This window comes from Mycteria americana, chromosome 14 (assembly GCF_035582795.1).
Source record: "Mycteria americana isolate JAX WOST 10 ecotype Jacksonville Zoo and Gardens chromosome 14, USCA_MyAme_1.0, whole genome shotgun sequence".
Lineage (NCBI taxonomy): Eukaryota > Metazoa > Chordata > Aves > Ciconiiformes > Ciconiidae > Mycteria > Mycteria americana.
The window spans coordinates 2,739,364-2,755,789 of NC_134378.1; the positions used below are offsets into that span (position 1 = coordinate 2,739,364).

A 16,426-nucleotide genomic window follows, 5' to 3' on the forward strand; every position below is an offset into this window, starting at 1 on the left:
ACGTGTCATTGCACCTTACTGCAAATATAGAGACCTCCGCACAGACACGGATGAGAGTGAAGTGGGAACAAATGCAAGTTTCATACTCAAATTTGTGAAACTCAACAGGTCTGGTGTATGGGCAAGCAGGGTGATGCGCTTAACTGCACACTTGCACGTGTTCTCTGTGAAAGGTACCGTGAGGAGGCTGTCCCGGAGCAGCGAGGAGCACTGCTCAACTGTGGCGTTCATCGGGCTCGTGTTCTCAACCAGGCTGAGCAAATGTAGTCAGTCTTAGAGCAGCCCTGCCTTCCAGTTCATCGGCCTCTTCCTCCAATCTTGTTTGTCGCCTCATTTTGAAAGGCAAAAATAAAAGAAGTGAGACTTCCAGCTGTGCATAAATGCGGTCCAGATTTGGAAGGTGTGTACAGTACGTCAAGGAAGGTGGAGACGTGGTGTGTGCTCTTTTTCATAAAATAGGAATTGACTCAGATTTACAGCTCCTCCCTATCCCCCAAATACTGGCAACCACTGGCTGAGAACGGGGAAATGCCTAAGTCCACTCTAGTTCATAGCTGATCCTCAAATTTAGCTGTTCCTAGCTATTAATTTAACAGGGATTTTTAAGTAGATCAGGAAAAAACCTCCCAGTAATAAAGTAGTGCTAAACAAGACCTAGTCATCACACTGGAAAAAGTTCTTGTTTACTGCTATGTCCAATTTCAGTTTGCTTTTTAACATCTTCAGTGGTTTCTACTGGCCCACTGCCTTTAGCGTGGTTAAGCTGTCCCAGGATGGTCATGAGCACTGTCATCTTGGGCAGTCTGCCCCTGCAAAATGATTGAACCTGCTGGTAAAATGAAATTAATGAAGGACTGTACTCCTAGTCTTTAGACAGGGCTCTGATTTGGCCAAGAAGAGTAATCACATATTTCCTCAAATGTGTTTTCAGATTCATTTTCTGTTAATGCTTTCCTTATTGTTACCAGTGAAAATACTATTATCTCTTTAAATATGGCAACTCTTGTCCCTGTTTTCCCTCCACTGTTGAGTCAGAAGTGATAAGAGAGTAAAGGCTGTACATTTTTCTCTATTTATCTCAACCAGATACACTAGTCTCTGTGATTTTAAAAAAGCAACTCATTTGCAATACAATCTTGCTAGGTCCTGCTCTTTTTTTTTTTTGCACAGCTAGATGTTCTGTGAAATGGAGATTGATGGAGGTGTACAGATGGCCTTAGGAAATATTCCATCACTGAGCGGAGATCAAAGGATGGGTAAACGAGTGTTCCACTGATGACTGTGATTCATGACTGAGCTTGTTTTCATAGCAGTGGTTCATCTTGAAGATGATATGAAGTTTCTCAGAAGCCAACTGTGGTTTTTAGCCTTTGGGGCTTTGTTGTAAATCAAATGTAGTAAATGTACACTGTAAAGCCTCAGTAGTTTTTGGAGTAGCATTGTTTGCCACTGGACACCTTTGTGTAACTGTAAGAAGTATCAATTACAATTACTTTTTTTTTTTCCTTTTTTAAAATCACTAACCCTTCATGAGTGCTTGTGGCTTGCGCTTAGAAGAAAGCAGTAGTGATGGAGGGATGTTGAACAAGTTGAAGAGAATAAAGGGAAGTAAACCATCTGGTATGCTCATTTAGTGCTCCAAGTATTTGCTTCCCCAATGGAGAAATTATTATGAATTGAATCACAGCTTTATAGCAAGGAGGTCTTTTAAATACTAAAAGCGTAAAGTGGTCTGGCTCTATCAGATATTTCTGAGGCCTTTTCAGAGTGAGGGACCCTTGGCTGTTGAATTACTTTAGATGCATCTGCTCCCATTTCCATTCTAGAAGAATTGCCGTCTTTCACCAATAGGTGAAAGATCATTAGCCTTTAATGAACTTAGATGTTTTTTTTAAAATGCCACACTTGTTTGTTATGGAACACAAGGAAGAGTGAGACTGTATATTCTCATGGTTGATTTCTGGCTATTACTGTTAGAAGTTGTATAATACTGGCATTTACCTATTTAAGGCAGCCGTGCAGAGTGAAGGGAAGCCCATATGAGATCATGAACGACATTTTAGCTGAGGAAACTGCCAAAAATAGCAAGGGTACCACAAGAACACTGTTATTAGCTAAATCCACTTGATGTTAGAGTGTGAGCAATGAAGGTGTTTATTAAAGTATATTAAAGTCAATAGAAGATTTCCACTGATTCAAAGGGGCCTAAACTGGATCACTAGGGAGGGTATATTTTTGTCTTTTCCTGCCTTTATATGTATTAAACGAATGCTACATATGAATTGTGTTATGACACTATTATATCCATTTTAGGGCTCCCATATTTCAGGCCAGGATTTATCTCAGAAGATTTCCTGGATAGAAATACGTGTGCATATGCCATGCAGCAATTGCGATATTTTTTTCATTTCACTGAAAAATCTTGCAGAAATGACTAAAGCCTCCTTTTTCTTCTGGGAGAGGTGGGAGAGGGACTTAGCCGTATGTTGGCCATCTGCATATAATCTGAGAAGTTTGCCACTAAAATCTTTGTATTACCTCAAAGTAATCTGCAGGCACCACAAATTTAACAAGGGCACTTTGAGAGTGATTGGTTGCTCTTTCAGGGAGCCTCGCGTGTCTCTGGCCTTGTGCTGCTGCTCCAGATGGGGACAGTCTCCTATAGGTCCCATGTCACATCTGCCAGCCTTGCATGGGTGTTCCTGATGTGCCGGAGATGGCACTGGGCACTTACGCTGATGCTGCTGAACTGGTCCTTTTGTGAAAGTTAGTTACCAGAGAGAAAAAAAAAAAGGGGGGGGGGAGGCGAATTTTCATATCCCTCTTCTCAGCTCCTTCAAATGTAACTGTGCAAGAAGCAGAAAATACCTGTGGTGATTCTGGAGGACCAGAAAAACCTAAACTATCCTGGCATGCCAGACTGACGTTTGGGTGCCTTGGCCCCCAGATCAGGGTAATTTGCTGGGGAAGGGGAAGAAAATTCTGCCAAATCCTGTCTAGGTATAAAACTACTCTCACTGTTGTTCAATGTACTGGAAATAGCTAATCAACAACAGAGCTGCAAGCTCCTGCTGACTTCAGGATCCTCAATATATTGTTGGATGTGATGAAATCAGGAGCATTGTTAAAGCATGTTAGAGACGTTATCAGCAGAACGTCTCAGGATCTCTAATCCGGAGCTTTCTGGAGCAGGTGGTGTCTTTTTTGTTGCGTTCAAGAATGGCATTAGGCATGCTATGAGCTCTGGGATATGACAACAGGTCCTGTAGCTGGCTATGTAACTAACTTGAGTGAGGAGCCACAAGACCTTGCTTCCATTTTACAGGCTTAAGGAGCTACTAAGAGTGAGGAAATGCATTGCGGGTCTATTGTGTGTATTCCCCTGCTTTGTGCTCCATCTGCATTGACGGGAGCTGATGATGCCATTGAAAAATACCTAGTGGAGTCTGGATACTGGCAAAAGGAAAGCTGAAACAGCCCAGAGTGGAGATTGTATGAACAGAGACAAAAGAACTGCTCAGAGGGCCACGATCCTGCACTGCCCATGTGTGGGCCCACTGGTGGTGCCCACCTGTGATGCATTATTATGACTACGTTGTGACTTGTGAACTGTAGCCTTTAGCAGACTGGGGACATCCCTGGGGGATGCCTTTGGGGTGCCCATCAAAAGTGACATGGGACTTTGTCTCATCCCCACAGTTAGAAAAGCGTGCAGCAGTTGAGGTGGTTTGCATCTGACACAGGAAGCAATTATTTCTTTTCAACTATTAAATGTACTACAAAAATCTAAGATTATGTTTCTGCTTGGAAATGAGTAGCTGTTTGCTGTGCACTTTCAGTTTTGGAAATTGTCTGTGACCAATCTGTTCCAGGTATTACCGTGGCATTGGGATTTTGCAATGCAGTAGCCATAGCAGGCCATCCCGCGTGTTTCCCTCTGTATGTTGGAGACAGCTGTGTGGGGAAGGCTGTCCAGAAGGGCAACAGTTCAGAGCTCAGAAGTAGACAGAAAAAAATGTGAAGTGCTCATGCATTTGTTAGGGGAGTCCATTTTTAATGATTTTCTTGTTCAGCCCTGATTCTGCAACTCACAGTCATGTCTCTGAGTTAAATAGGACGCTGGATGTGAACAAATGCTGAATTGGTCTATTTAGTGTGTTTATAGAGTCACTTCTGGCCATAGAATGGTCTAATTCTACTTGAAATGCTTTGATCAAAAATGTTATGATTTAATGCTTTTTTGCATTGGCCTTGGATGTCATTTAATGTCTACACCCATACCGTGAGTGACCTCAGGACTGCAGTATCTCTCGAATAGTGTGTCCCACAATAGTCTGAGAAGCACGTTTGCCATAGGACTAAGGTGACGTAATTTTTGCACTGTAAAATAGAGTTTCCACAGAGTCAGCATTGGGCACGGCACGTACATGTTCTTCCTTGACTCTTCAGTTTGGTTATACAAATCTCCATCTGGTTCCCCTATAATTCGTTTCATCACGAGGTTAGCACTATCTCTGCATCTCAAAGGGACTTTATTGAATCTTTCATAACCCTCAGCCAAAGCAGCATCACAGATGCTGTTGACTCATTGGTAGAACTTGGAAAAAGTTGTTCTGCTTTCCATCAAATCTTTCCTTCTCTGAGAAGATCCCAAAGACTGATATGAGTTGTTTGTTTTCCATCTGGGGTCTCCCAGACAGTTTTGGTAATTAGCCTGGAAAACTATGAGGTATTTAGTTAGTTTGGTATAGTCATTAAGATGTTAATTCTACCATTTGTTTTATCCACCAGGATAAACTTGGATTTTGTAGTCTTTGGGTGTGACGATAAGCAATCAAGTCAGGACTTTGGATGGGAAAATACAATATCTGTTTTAAATTCACACAAGATAGGCAATATTTGGAAAAGCTAATAGTGATTTATTTGTGCGTAATCCTACTAAGCTGTAATTAGGGTAATATCTCCATTAGTCTCTAGGAGCAAAATTACTCTGTCATAGAGCATTTACTGGGTCTGTCTCTAAGCCTGAATTGCAATAAGTTTTCAGTGGAGACGTTTTGGTATGTGACAGCTAAAAATGAAACACTCCATCTTTGTCATGCATATGTTTTACCGTGTGTGTGTGCTGATGACAATTCAGATAGGTCCCTTAGGGAACTCTTACACTTACAAACAACTCCTCAATACAAATACCTGTTCAAACTAAATACAGGAAGCAACTATTAGGTGTACATCTTTTACTGATTTCTGTATCCTATCAATACTTCATGCAACGCGATCTTTACCAGAAAAGTAAAGTCACTAAGGCTAATAATTTCAGAGTACTTCATTATATATATTCTTTGGTGTGATAGATGAATGGCAAGGAAAGCATAACCTCTTTCTAATAAATTCCAGTTACAAAAAAGGCTTATTAATAAATCAAATTTGTCAAAATGCACTCTATATAAATGCTATATTAAAAACTATGCGCATATGTGTTGAAAAACAATTCCCCTCATTCTCATATGAAAGGATCTTTCCTTTTCCTTCATTGCATACAGGCACCATCCTGCACTTTGCTGGTTCAGCTTCCATGTCTCTAGCTCCTCATTGTGGGTCTTGGCACTTTCCATTTCCTTAGCTGACAGCCACAAGCTGTGGCTAGGATCTTCATTAACGATCTGGATGATGGGGCGGAGTGTACCCTCAGCAAGTCTGCATGTGACACAAAATGGAAGGAATGGCCGATACACCAGAGGATCATGCTGCCGTCCAGAGGGACGTTGACAATCTGGAGAAATGGTCTCACAGGAACCTGATGCAGTTCAAGAAGTGCAAAGTCCTGCACCTGGGGAGGAACAACCCCATGCAAGAATATGTGCTGGGGCCCACCCAGCTGGAAAGCAGTTTTGCAGAAAAGGACCCGGGGGTCCTGGTGAACACCAAGTTGAACATGAGCCAGCAACGTGCCCTCGTGGCAAAGAAGGCAAATGATGTCCTGGGCTGTGTTAGGAGGACTGCTGCCAGCAGGTCAAGGAGGTGATCCTTCCCCTCTGCTCAGCACTGGTAAGGCCACACCTGGAGTGCTGTGTCCAGTGTGGGACTCCCCAGTACAAGAGAGACATGGACATGTCTCCAGTAAGACAGAGTCAAACATCAGGAAACACTTTTTTTTTTTTTAATGGCGAGGGTGACTGAGCACTGGCACAGGTTGCCCAGGGAGGTTGTGGAGTCTCCCTCCTTGGAGATATTCAAAAGCTGTCTGGACGTGGTTCTGGGCAACCAGCTCTAGGTGGCCCTACTTGAGCAGGGTTTGGACCAGATGACTTCCAGGGGTCCCTGCCAACCTCAACCATTCTGTGATTCTGCAAAGCTGGAGTGGGAGCTGCTGTCTAGAGAACAGCTGTTTGTTTGCTTTCTGTCTCTCCTTCTCTCCTCCACTCTGGGAAAATACAATTTTGCTGACCAGCTGGACTTTCTGGTAAGAAAATGATATTGTTTCCACATGAGAAGTTGTTGTGTGATTATTGATATGATTTTAGTGTCAACCAAGGACAATTTCTTACAGTTACAAGAATTTTGAAACAACATGATGGGAACCTACATCTTTCCCTAGTAAAAGAAGGGGCCAAATTCTGTTTCCTAAGCCCATTGTGATGTATCATTCTTCCTTCTCATCCTCTTTTTATCATAACTGAATGGCTTACAGATTCCTGACCAGGATATCTGATTAAAAGACATACTTATGTACATTTAAAAGAATTCAAGCTTGCATCATATATGACAGCTGATGTATTTTATAAAATACAAGGAACACAATGACATCCTGTCAGCATTTGGGCTCTTTCTTAGATTAATGTCATTTATATATATCTTTAAGACAAACAAACATTTCTGTCAACATCTGACCTATGTTTTGAGCTCTGGGCTTTGGATTGATTATTAGAAGAAAAAAAGTTCATATGGCTTGAGCCCCATTAGAGTGTCATCTGTATCATCTTTGCCTGCCTAAAAGATTTTTGTAGCCCTCAGCTGTGCTTAGAAATAAATCAGTAAAGAAATTTCCTCTCAGTTAGACCTGCACAGAGCATAAGAAAATTCAGGATTGGGATTAGAAATTCATGGTTAGAAAACACTTGATTGTGAAAGCTAAAGAGCATTGGTAGGGACACTGGTGTAGTCATCTAGCAGGCAGGTGCAGGAACATGGAAGATGTGGTTTTAGCCCTGGGAGTGCACATGGATCCTGTGGTGACTGGCAACAGCAGTGGGATGAAGGGAAAATACTAAAATCAAGAAAGGCCCACAGAAGAAAAAAGAGTGTACAGGAGTGGGGGAGAGGAACATTGCAGATACAGAACAGAGGAGGTGAAAAGGAAGAGCTGGAGCCTGGCAGATGAAGAGTCTTCAATGTTGGGGACAGCTTCTGGGTCTGCTCCCTCCTTGCTCTCCTGTGACCTACCATAGCTCTCCTGGTAATTTAACCAAGAGGGCGTTTCCTCCTGTGCCATCTTGGATAACTCAAGATTAAGGCAAAGAGCTTCAAGAACAAGAGAAAGATGTCTTCTAGATACCTGTTTGCTCCTGCCTTTAGCTTCATCCATACCTTCAGAGATGTTTCTGAGCCTTTAAGGGTTGGTACAGCGTTCGATAATTTTTTATTTCCTGTGGTCACTGGTTGCATGCAGCACATGGAGATTGCCACCTAAATTCATGCTTGGGGTAGGTGCTGGGAGTTGCCCGTAGTAAGAATGGGCAAAGAAGGAGGGATTGATTGCTTGTAATAGTTTTCTTCAAGATGTATATGTGGGATACATATTTATTTTTTTGCTGATCTTTCCTTTCGTCCTCAGAGTTCTGGATAGGTGTTCCTGCTTTTGGGCTCTATATGCACTATGTCCTTGACAGCAGGAGAAGAAGGGCTGAGGACTCAACTCCTATGGATACGGCTGGGGAAAAAATTCTGATTTTTAAGTCGTGAGGCACAGATACACGTATATTTGAACCCTGAATGTATTATTATTATACACCTTGGAGATACTGGTTACTGGTAGAATGACTAAAAACCGTGGAGGTGGATGTACTGATGCTCAGCTGGGGATGATTAAAAAATTGCCCTATTGTTTTGGGTCTGTCTTTTCAGGTAGGATAACCTATGTAAATTCTTGTCCTGATTTTTGCTGAATGTGTGAAAAGGGAGTTAACCCTGATACCTGCATTTTCAGCATGATATTTTGGCTGTGCTGGAAGTTGGTGCTGTGCTGTCCTTGTGGGCAAATCCAGGCTTTGGTCCCTCACTGCATTAACCAGTCCTGTTTTAGTGTGGCCGTTAGTGTGCCGTTGGGGCAGGTTTTGTGGTGCTGGTTAGGCAATACTGCGGTCTGTGGTTAATATGACCCTTCAAAAAAACAAAACAAAAAAACCCCAAACCAAACAAAAACAAAAAAACCCAAAACCGAAAAAAACCCAAACCAACAAAAACTCAGAATTCTTCTTAAAATGCAGGTCAGCTTTGCTAAAAATACTTGTTCGGTGTCAATCTCCCTGGTTGTCTGCTCCCTGAAAAAAACATCCTATTTATGATAGCATTAACGCCATGGGGAAGAACAAGAATACTGTCCATTTAATTTTAAGAGGGGCAAATCCAAGCTGCCAGCTTCAAAGCTCTCTACTTTGATTGCTATACACATGGGGCAGTTTGAAATATACACTTGAGAAGCTAATGAAAGACAGCAACCTGAGAAGCTAATGAAAGACAGCAGCCTGATTGTGTTCCCAGTTTGAGTTAGCACTTTGGGTTTAACATTAGACATTGGCAGACGGTCTGAAAAATTCGGCATTTGCACAAAGCACAGTAGTTACAACATGAATTCAAGTGTGGTTTGCAGGTTTTGAAGTTAGGCACACAGTCAGCAGCGGGTGTGGGCCTTGGTTTTCGAGATGTTTTCAGTTCAGCTTTTTTCTAGAAGAAAAAACATGAAAATTCATATAAACGTAAAATGAATATGGGTCAGAATAAAGCATAGGTGCAAAGAAAGTGAACCATGGGAACTTCTGGCTTGAGATGAGTAGGGGGTTGCTAGCAGTGAGACCTATATTAGTAGCAATCTGTGGTGGGACTGGATCATGGGAAATGCTGGCTTGAGATGAACCTACCGAGCAAAATGGTAAATCTCATGAGCCCCATATTTTGAGCAATTAGAAATATGACTGGATAGAATATTGGGAAATGCTCTGTAGGGAAGAATGTGGCAGCAGCGAAGAAAGGGACACAAGAATCTGCAAAGACAACGATGTTATTGGTAGAACAAAGTAAGGAATTACTCTTGGATTCCCAAACTTTTCAAATGAAAGAGTGAAGCCTCCCTGTCAATCTGTGGGGCTGGTACCCACTTCGTTTCATGAGCTGCGGGGCTGAGAGAGAGGGGAGGTGACTTGGCAATGCTCTACCTCGCATGGTTGGTTTGTCAAGCTGCCTTTGGAGCCTGGTAATCCTTTGTACATTGGATTTGTGCATGGGAATCCTTAACTGCAGACACAGGTAAGTGAGCTGAAAAAGATCTCTTGGGCTACCCAAGGAGTGCTGCTTCTCTGTCTGCGATTCAGAAAGGTGGAAAACTTTGGGTTGGTCAGCATGTGCCTGGGACCTGGGAGAGGTCTCTCGAGCCCTCCAGCTACAGGCACCCTATGCACTTTTTTAACTTGGTAGTTTCTCAGGAGTTTCGATTTTAATGTAAATTGTTCTGTGTTCTCTAAGCGCTTTAGGAGCTTTTAAGCCAAAATACTTTGACGAAGTTTGATTGCAAGAATGTCCTGCTGTGAGCCGAAGGTGGAACTAAATGGCGTCCTGAGGCCCCTTTCAACCTGGGTCATCCTGTGAATTTAGGAAGTGTTTCAAGGAAGGTTAACCACACACAACATCAATTAGAAAGGAAAAGGAGAAGCTCTAAATGTTTCTGGTTGCAGCAATGGCTGGTTTGGCTATCAATGGCTATCATGACATATTAAAAATAAAGTAAAAATGCTATTTTCTATTCTTCTAGACAATCTCTAAAATATAGGAGTCCAGCCCATGTAATACTTCACATTCGAGATCTATGGGTAACATCACATTAAGGAAATGTATCAATCCGAATCTACTGATCTGATAAAATTACTAGTTAACATTTTCAACCAAATACCAACTTCTTTGTACGCTTCTACTTTAATTTTTGGCACCTACAGTTAAAAATCAGCAGATAGTGAGTTTGTGCCTCTGGGCTGCACAGCCTGTACCGTTAACCCACACGGTGTGACTGGGAATGATACCTCTTTATGGCGGATGCCTAAATAATTTTACAAGTACTTAAACCAGTTCAAGGTTGAAGTACCTTTTGTGTGAGAGGACTGTAAAAAACAAAAGCAAAAGCAAAACCAACAAGACTCCCCAAACCCAAACAATACCATCTAACTAATCTAAGATCACATAGTTTTCTTTCCACCAGTAATGTTTTGCATCTGTTTTTACAGTATCTAGAGCTTCAAACTGGATGTAAATTATTTATATCGGGGAATGGCTGTAAAAGCCTTGCAAATGAATGCACAGAGGAAAACTATAGAAGTAATAAACCGTTCTAATTCAACGATGTTTTCTGAACAGCCACCTACCTTGGAAGATTTCTTGTTTTCTGCTTCTTTCCTGCTGACTTGCCGGGATCTTTTAGTTAAATCTTCAAAGAGAATAGCACAACATAATATTAAATCAGTTTTACAGCACATGTAATTTAACTGAGATGCTTAATACTATTTTTGTGCGAGAGAAGGCAGATAACCTGCATTGCCACCCCATCACCGTATGTTTTGCAGGGAAGACGTTCATCTCCAGGAGCCGTCCGCACTTACACGTAGCGTGTCTGAACTCGTGCCGTCATTGTTGCTTGTGCGGAGTGGAAGGACGCTGTTCTGTATTTCAGGAGGGCTTTTTTATACATTGTTTGGTCAGATACGAACAAGGAAAATAATTTCAGAGAAATAAAATTAAAGATCTCTGTAAAAGATGGGGGTACTTATGCGCATTAGTCACATGAACAAAAATAGGAAAAACCTTTAGAAGTCCAGATTTTTTTCTGTTAAAAGGTGGCGTTACCTGCATAATTTTGGCAGCAATTAACAAGTGTACGTTGGTTTTCACAAGCAAAAACCTCTTTGCTGATTTGGCATAAACTCTTCATCTGTATGATGCCACCTTTCATTCTTGGGTGCTTTGTTCCTTTTTCACCTACTATCTTGTTTTACAAAATGTTCCTTGCGAAGGTGTTTCGTTAATGCGCCTGTAGCTTTGAAAGGTTTGTGAATATTTATAGAGTTGAATCTTGGATCTGGTGAATTTAGGGGGGGTGTTCAGACTATGCCTGCTGTAACTTTCTTTTTTCTCTTTAGATCAAATCACTAGTATTTGTGAGCTTCCTCGTTTTATGCCTTGAGGGCTAATAGCATTTATTGCAGTTGTTGTTGTTATCATATCAGCTGTAATGCTATTTATTACTATATATAAACTCCATGACTAAGACTTGTCTTGGGATCTAACACAGCAAGACTGTGAAAGTGAGACACTTCCCAGCTCACTAATCTGTATTTTTGATACCTTTTTCTGTGGGCGGGGGGTTTGTAATAAGCACTACCTGTGTGTAATGAATGACTGGGATAAAAAATTTACATACGCCCACTGATGAATGGTGGCTCCTTGTCTATTCCAGTATTTGCTATCCATATCTTTTTGAATATTTAATAATTGCCAGGATTTACGGAATCACAGAATGAAGAATACACGTTCTGGGCTGTTTTGGAGGGTTTCATTTATTATCCTTGCATCATTACAGTTAGGGTTATACATCTTTAAGAAGCACCGGGAGGAAAAACTATACTTCAAGCACGTAAAGTTATTGTCACTTAATAAGAGCACATCTTAAAAAAGGCATTGCACTAACTAGGATTAATGGTTTAGATCCAGTTCCAGCTAGCAGATAATGTTGGCTTTGTTATACTGCCCTTTGAAATTTTCTGATGGTAAACAAAATGCTTGCAAGCCATTTAATTCTACATTAATTTAACTTTCTATAGTACAATTGTACAGGATTGTCTGCATTGCTTTGCCTATAAAATTGTTTTGAAAACCTTCAGTTAAAGGGTGTATGATGTCATTAAACTGATTTAAACATTAGCATAATGTAAATGCACTTTAATTATTCCAGGGAATTCAGTAAAGAAGAAAATGATGCCCAGTGGACGGATGAGAGGGGAATGTAGAGATGCTTTTTTTGACAGGTGAGTGCTGTAATTGTCTCTTCTACAGTTCCTCTGGGTTGGGTAAAACACCTGCTTTTCCCAGCTGGCCTCTCATCTCAGATTCCTCATGCTCTACCTATCGTGTTTTCAACAGCTGCCCACCGACCAGCTCCTTACAAATCTCATCTGTGACAATACGGGAAAATGTAATACAGGCTTGTGAAAACATTGATAACACCCACCTCTAACCCCTGTTGATACAACTGTGATTTGAAGTGCTATAGAAAGCATGTATTAATTAGATGATTGCGTGTTTTACTAGTTGATGCTAGTAAATCCTCTGCTTACCTTTTAAGATGTGATTCAACTCCAGCCTCGGGTTTTATTGAATTTGAGCCAGACATATCATCTTTTGATACCATGAGCATTGTGATTGACAGGTGTGTAAACAGCTGATTGCAAGTGAGTTTTATTACTCAAGTATGGCTACAGCAACATTTAAAAACTGAGCTGTAACACGAGTGCCTTCATCTCTGTTCTGTGTAGCCGACCAGAAGGAACAGGACCTTGTATAAGAAAATGTCACTGAGACAGGAAGCTCAATCCAAAATGCTTAAGTCAAGCTGACGAGAAATTTTGCTGTTAGTTTATACAAAAATAGATTATGTAATTCAGCATGGCAAATTATAACTGATAAATCGTAAAGAAATTGACAGTATCAGGAAGGGAGAGGAGGCTGTGGTTATTTAAACACTCTCTTAATATTTGCTCTAAATTAATTGTTTCTGTGGCAGTGATGGGAAAGACCAGCCTGTCAACCTTTTGCCGTGACACTGTTGTTGTTATGAGTATTACCACGTGCGGCTTCATTCCCCCCCCGAGTGTTGCGGGGGTTTTGCTGGGGCTGCAGGCGGAGGGAGCGGCGGCAGCGCTGGAGGAGCCACCTCTGCGCCTGCCCTTCCCCCTTCTGTCTGGCTGCTTCTTCCAGCTCCTTTCCCCTGTTTGCATTAGTTTCTCCCGTTTCGACCTGTTTCCATCCTCTGCAGGACTGTCTCCAAGGCATTCTCTCTCCCTCTAGCAAGTCTTCCCACTCATTTCAGCACCCAGCGCCATGAAGGCCACGGCTCCGTTTCTTCATCCCACTGCTGCATAACGCACACAGCCTGGCAAAAATCAGGGGAAAAGGATGGGCCTCCAGTTATGTCTCATGGTACGCTGGAGTGAGGCAAGTGACCTTATTCCCAGCTCACTTCAGTCAAAATGATGAGATCTGCTGTCATCCTCCTGCTCGCAGCGGGAGGTATCAGCGGGGCTGGAAGGTCCCTCGGTCTGGTAACCTGAATGCCAAAACCATGTCGGCGCGTGTCCTTTCTCCTGCACCTTCTTTCTCCACCCATTTGAAAGGTCATGGCTAGGGACCTTCAAACGCTTTTTGTATGCCATGCATTAATGCATGCTTTTGATTAATTTATATTTGGTTTATCAAGTTATAATTCAATTATTTTAGTTAATAAGTGCTGGAGGTAATGTGGCTACTGGATGTCTGAAATAAAACCCAGAAAGGTTTGAGCATGTGCCATTTCAGCTCCAAAATAAACTATTTCAAAACTTAGGTCAGATTCTATTGAATGAGAAAAAGAGGAATGATTTGTCTCAGTTTTATTACTTATTTTGTATTTTTTCAATTTTCTTTAGGTGTGGGGAGTGGAGGATCAGACTGCCCTCTCGCCTTTGGACAAGTGGGCTGCGGAAAGGGCTTGGGATACCTCTGGAAATGCCTCGTGCCCCAAGAAAGTGAGCGCAGCCCTGGCCAGCAGTGTTACGGTGGGTTTTGCATCTGTATTTCCCTTTCTGGAATAGTCAGCCAAGACAAGCGGACTACAGAAAACGTGAGCGTTACGCCAGGATCTGCTCTTTTGAGTTATTCTTGCATTTTCAGCGTCAAATGTTCGTTCTGTTTGTATGCATGTAGGAGAAGAACGAGTGTAAAGGTGAGCTGGAGGTTATGCTGTTTGCTTAGGTTCAGCCTCTTAGTCTGCTGTGGATTTCTTTTCTGACCTTGGCTAATTGCTTGGTCTCTCTGTTGACTATAAAATGGGAAAGCAGCGTAGCCAGGCTTCACCACGGAGTGGGGAGGATACAGGGATGCTCTGCGCCTGCGGGAGGAGGTGTCTCTTGCAGACAACCAGATGGGGCAGAGAGGGAGGAAGGGTTTCTGTGAGGCACTGCCGAACCATCCAAAGCAAAAGGATCTGACAGCCTTAGGGGATTTTGGCTGCCTTAGATGTCTGTTGGCAAAGCAATTGGTGTGACATAGCCTAGCTGCCATGTTTAAGGCATGGGCGCGTTTTTGCGAGAAGATAGAGAAATCAGCTGAAGGGAATGTATTTTATATCTCTGATTTTAACTGGAATAAAAATATTATTGAAAGTGTGAGACCGAAGGCATCTAGGATCACAAGGACCATGAAATGATACGGCTTGGGAGGCTGCAGAACAGCACAAGCTTTAATAAACTTGCAGTTAAACAACCTTGAGTTAACTCAGGATTCAGAGGTTCAGATTTCATTGGACAGGCATGTGTGGTGCAACTGCAACCCTTAAAGCAATGTCCTTAAAGCAACATTGTCCTGAGCAAGAGTGCAGAGAAAACACGGGAAACAAAGCAGCTTGGTGTCCTACCTTAAGCAAAAGTCCTAAAAACCTGTAGAAAGGGGCTACACATGAGAAGCTTTATTTTTTTGAATTATTAAAATTTTGACACAGTTATGATGTTCTGCAGCTAATTATCCCCAAATACCTGTAAGTTTCTTGAAAGAAAAAAGTTGGCTTAAATAACATTTGAAAGAGTTAGGGCACACACTAGGAAAAAATTTTGTCAAGAAAAGAGTTAAGCATTGCCCTAACAAGGCTCTTCCTAAGAGGACAGATGGTCACCTGCCAGTAATGGCAGGGACATAGCTGGTCCTGTCTTGGGTAAATAGATGACCTGCAAGGCTGTCCCTTGCAGTGCTCTTTTCTTCCCCTGGTTAAGGATCGCTTGGCACAAAGGTAAATTGAGGTTATATTAATACTTTAGAGAACTGTTGATTTCTCTGCCACAAGAGCAGGTCCTAAAAAAAAAAAGTTACGTTCACTTTTTCTATTTGCACTAGACTTTCAAAGGAAGATTAATGCCCATATTAATGGAAACACACTTCTCTTCAATATAAAAAGACTTACAGTGTGATAGGACCTGAAGTGAAATCTGTAAAACTAAAATAAGTTGTCTGATTTTTTTTCTTTTTTTTTTTTTTTTTTTTACTCTAAACTGTGGTTTGCCACATTGCCATTCTTGGATGCTGTGGCTGCATTCCCACTGCAGTTCTGCATACTACTAAGGCATTTATATGAAATTGCAACGTTGCAGTAAGCTATCAAAATAATCCATATTAATTGACAGTTGTATTTTCTGCAAATCTTGTTAATTTGGCACCAAATGGCAGATTTTACTAACCTACTATAGAGATGGCTGGGACATCTTGGAGATTCATTTTGTTGCTCCTTGACACGTCGCATTCTGTCTTCTCTTCAATTACCATATGAGAATTGGCAGCTCTGAGCAAGCTGTAGCAGAGCAATAGGCTTAGGAAGAGGTTCCTACTTTCCATCCTAGGGAGGAAAAATTCCATTGTCATGAAAACCAAAGTCAGTCAAAACCTGCATGTAGAAGAGACGCAAGGGTACGAATCTCACCAATGGTTTTCTGTCATGTTGTGCAGCTTTAGCAACATACCTTTGACAATTCTTTTGTTTCCAGCACTTTGCCTCTGATACCGGAATACCTAAGACAGCATTTTTCCACTCAGACAACTGCAATCTCAAATATAACTCTCTTAGATGTTTTTTTTTTTCTTTTTTCCTGATTCTTTTCTCAAAAGGTTTACTTTCCCAAAAGCTGTGAGTTCTCCCCACTGAGCTTTACAGTGCTGTTTATTGTGTGACGAAGGGGAGAAGAACTACTTCTGTCGCTTTTGACCGGCTCAATCACATCATCAGATTTTCCCCAGAAAATCTTGTTTACAAATTTGTGCTAGAAAACCTAGAAAAATGATGATAATTTAAAAACCCCACAAATTGTTTCCTATTAGTTTTCTCCATTTAAAAATAAGGCATGGAGAAATACCTTGTTTTCTTATACCC

At 41.6% G+C, this 16,426-nt stretch overlaps 1 protein-coding gene across 1 annotated transcript; it reads right to left on the reverse strand.

Moving 5' to 3' along the window:
• Positions 1-8,766: 8,766 nt before the first annotated feature.
• On the reverse strand, positions 8,767-15,921 carry ASIP (agouti signaling protein). Its single transcript, XM_075517239.1, has 3 exons — positions 15,741-15,921; positions 10,629-10,690; positions 8,767-8,943 (listed from the first exon to the last, which is right to left on the reverse strand). The coding sequence occupies exons 1-3, from the start codon at positions 15,919-15,921 to the stop codon at positions 8,767-8,769; spliced, it is 420 nt and encodes a 139-aa protein (XP_075373354.1).
• Positions 15,922-16,426: the final 505 nt, after the last annotated feature.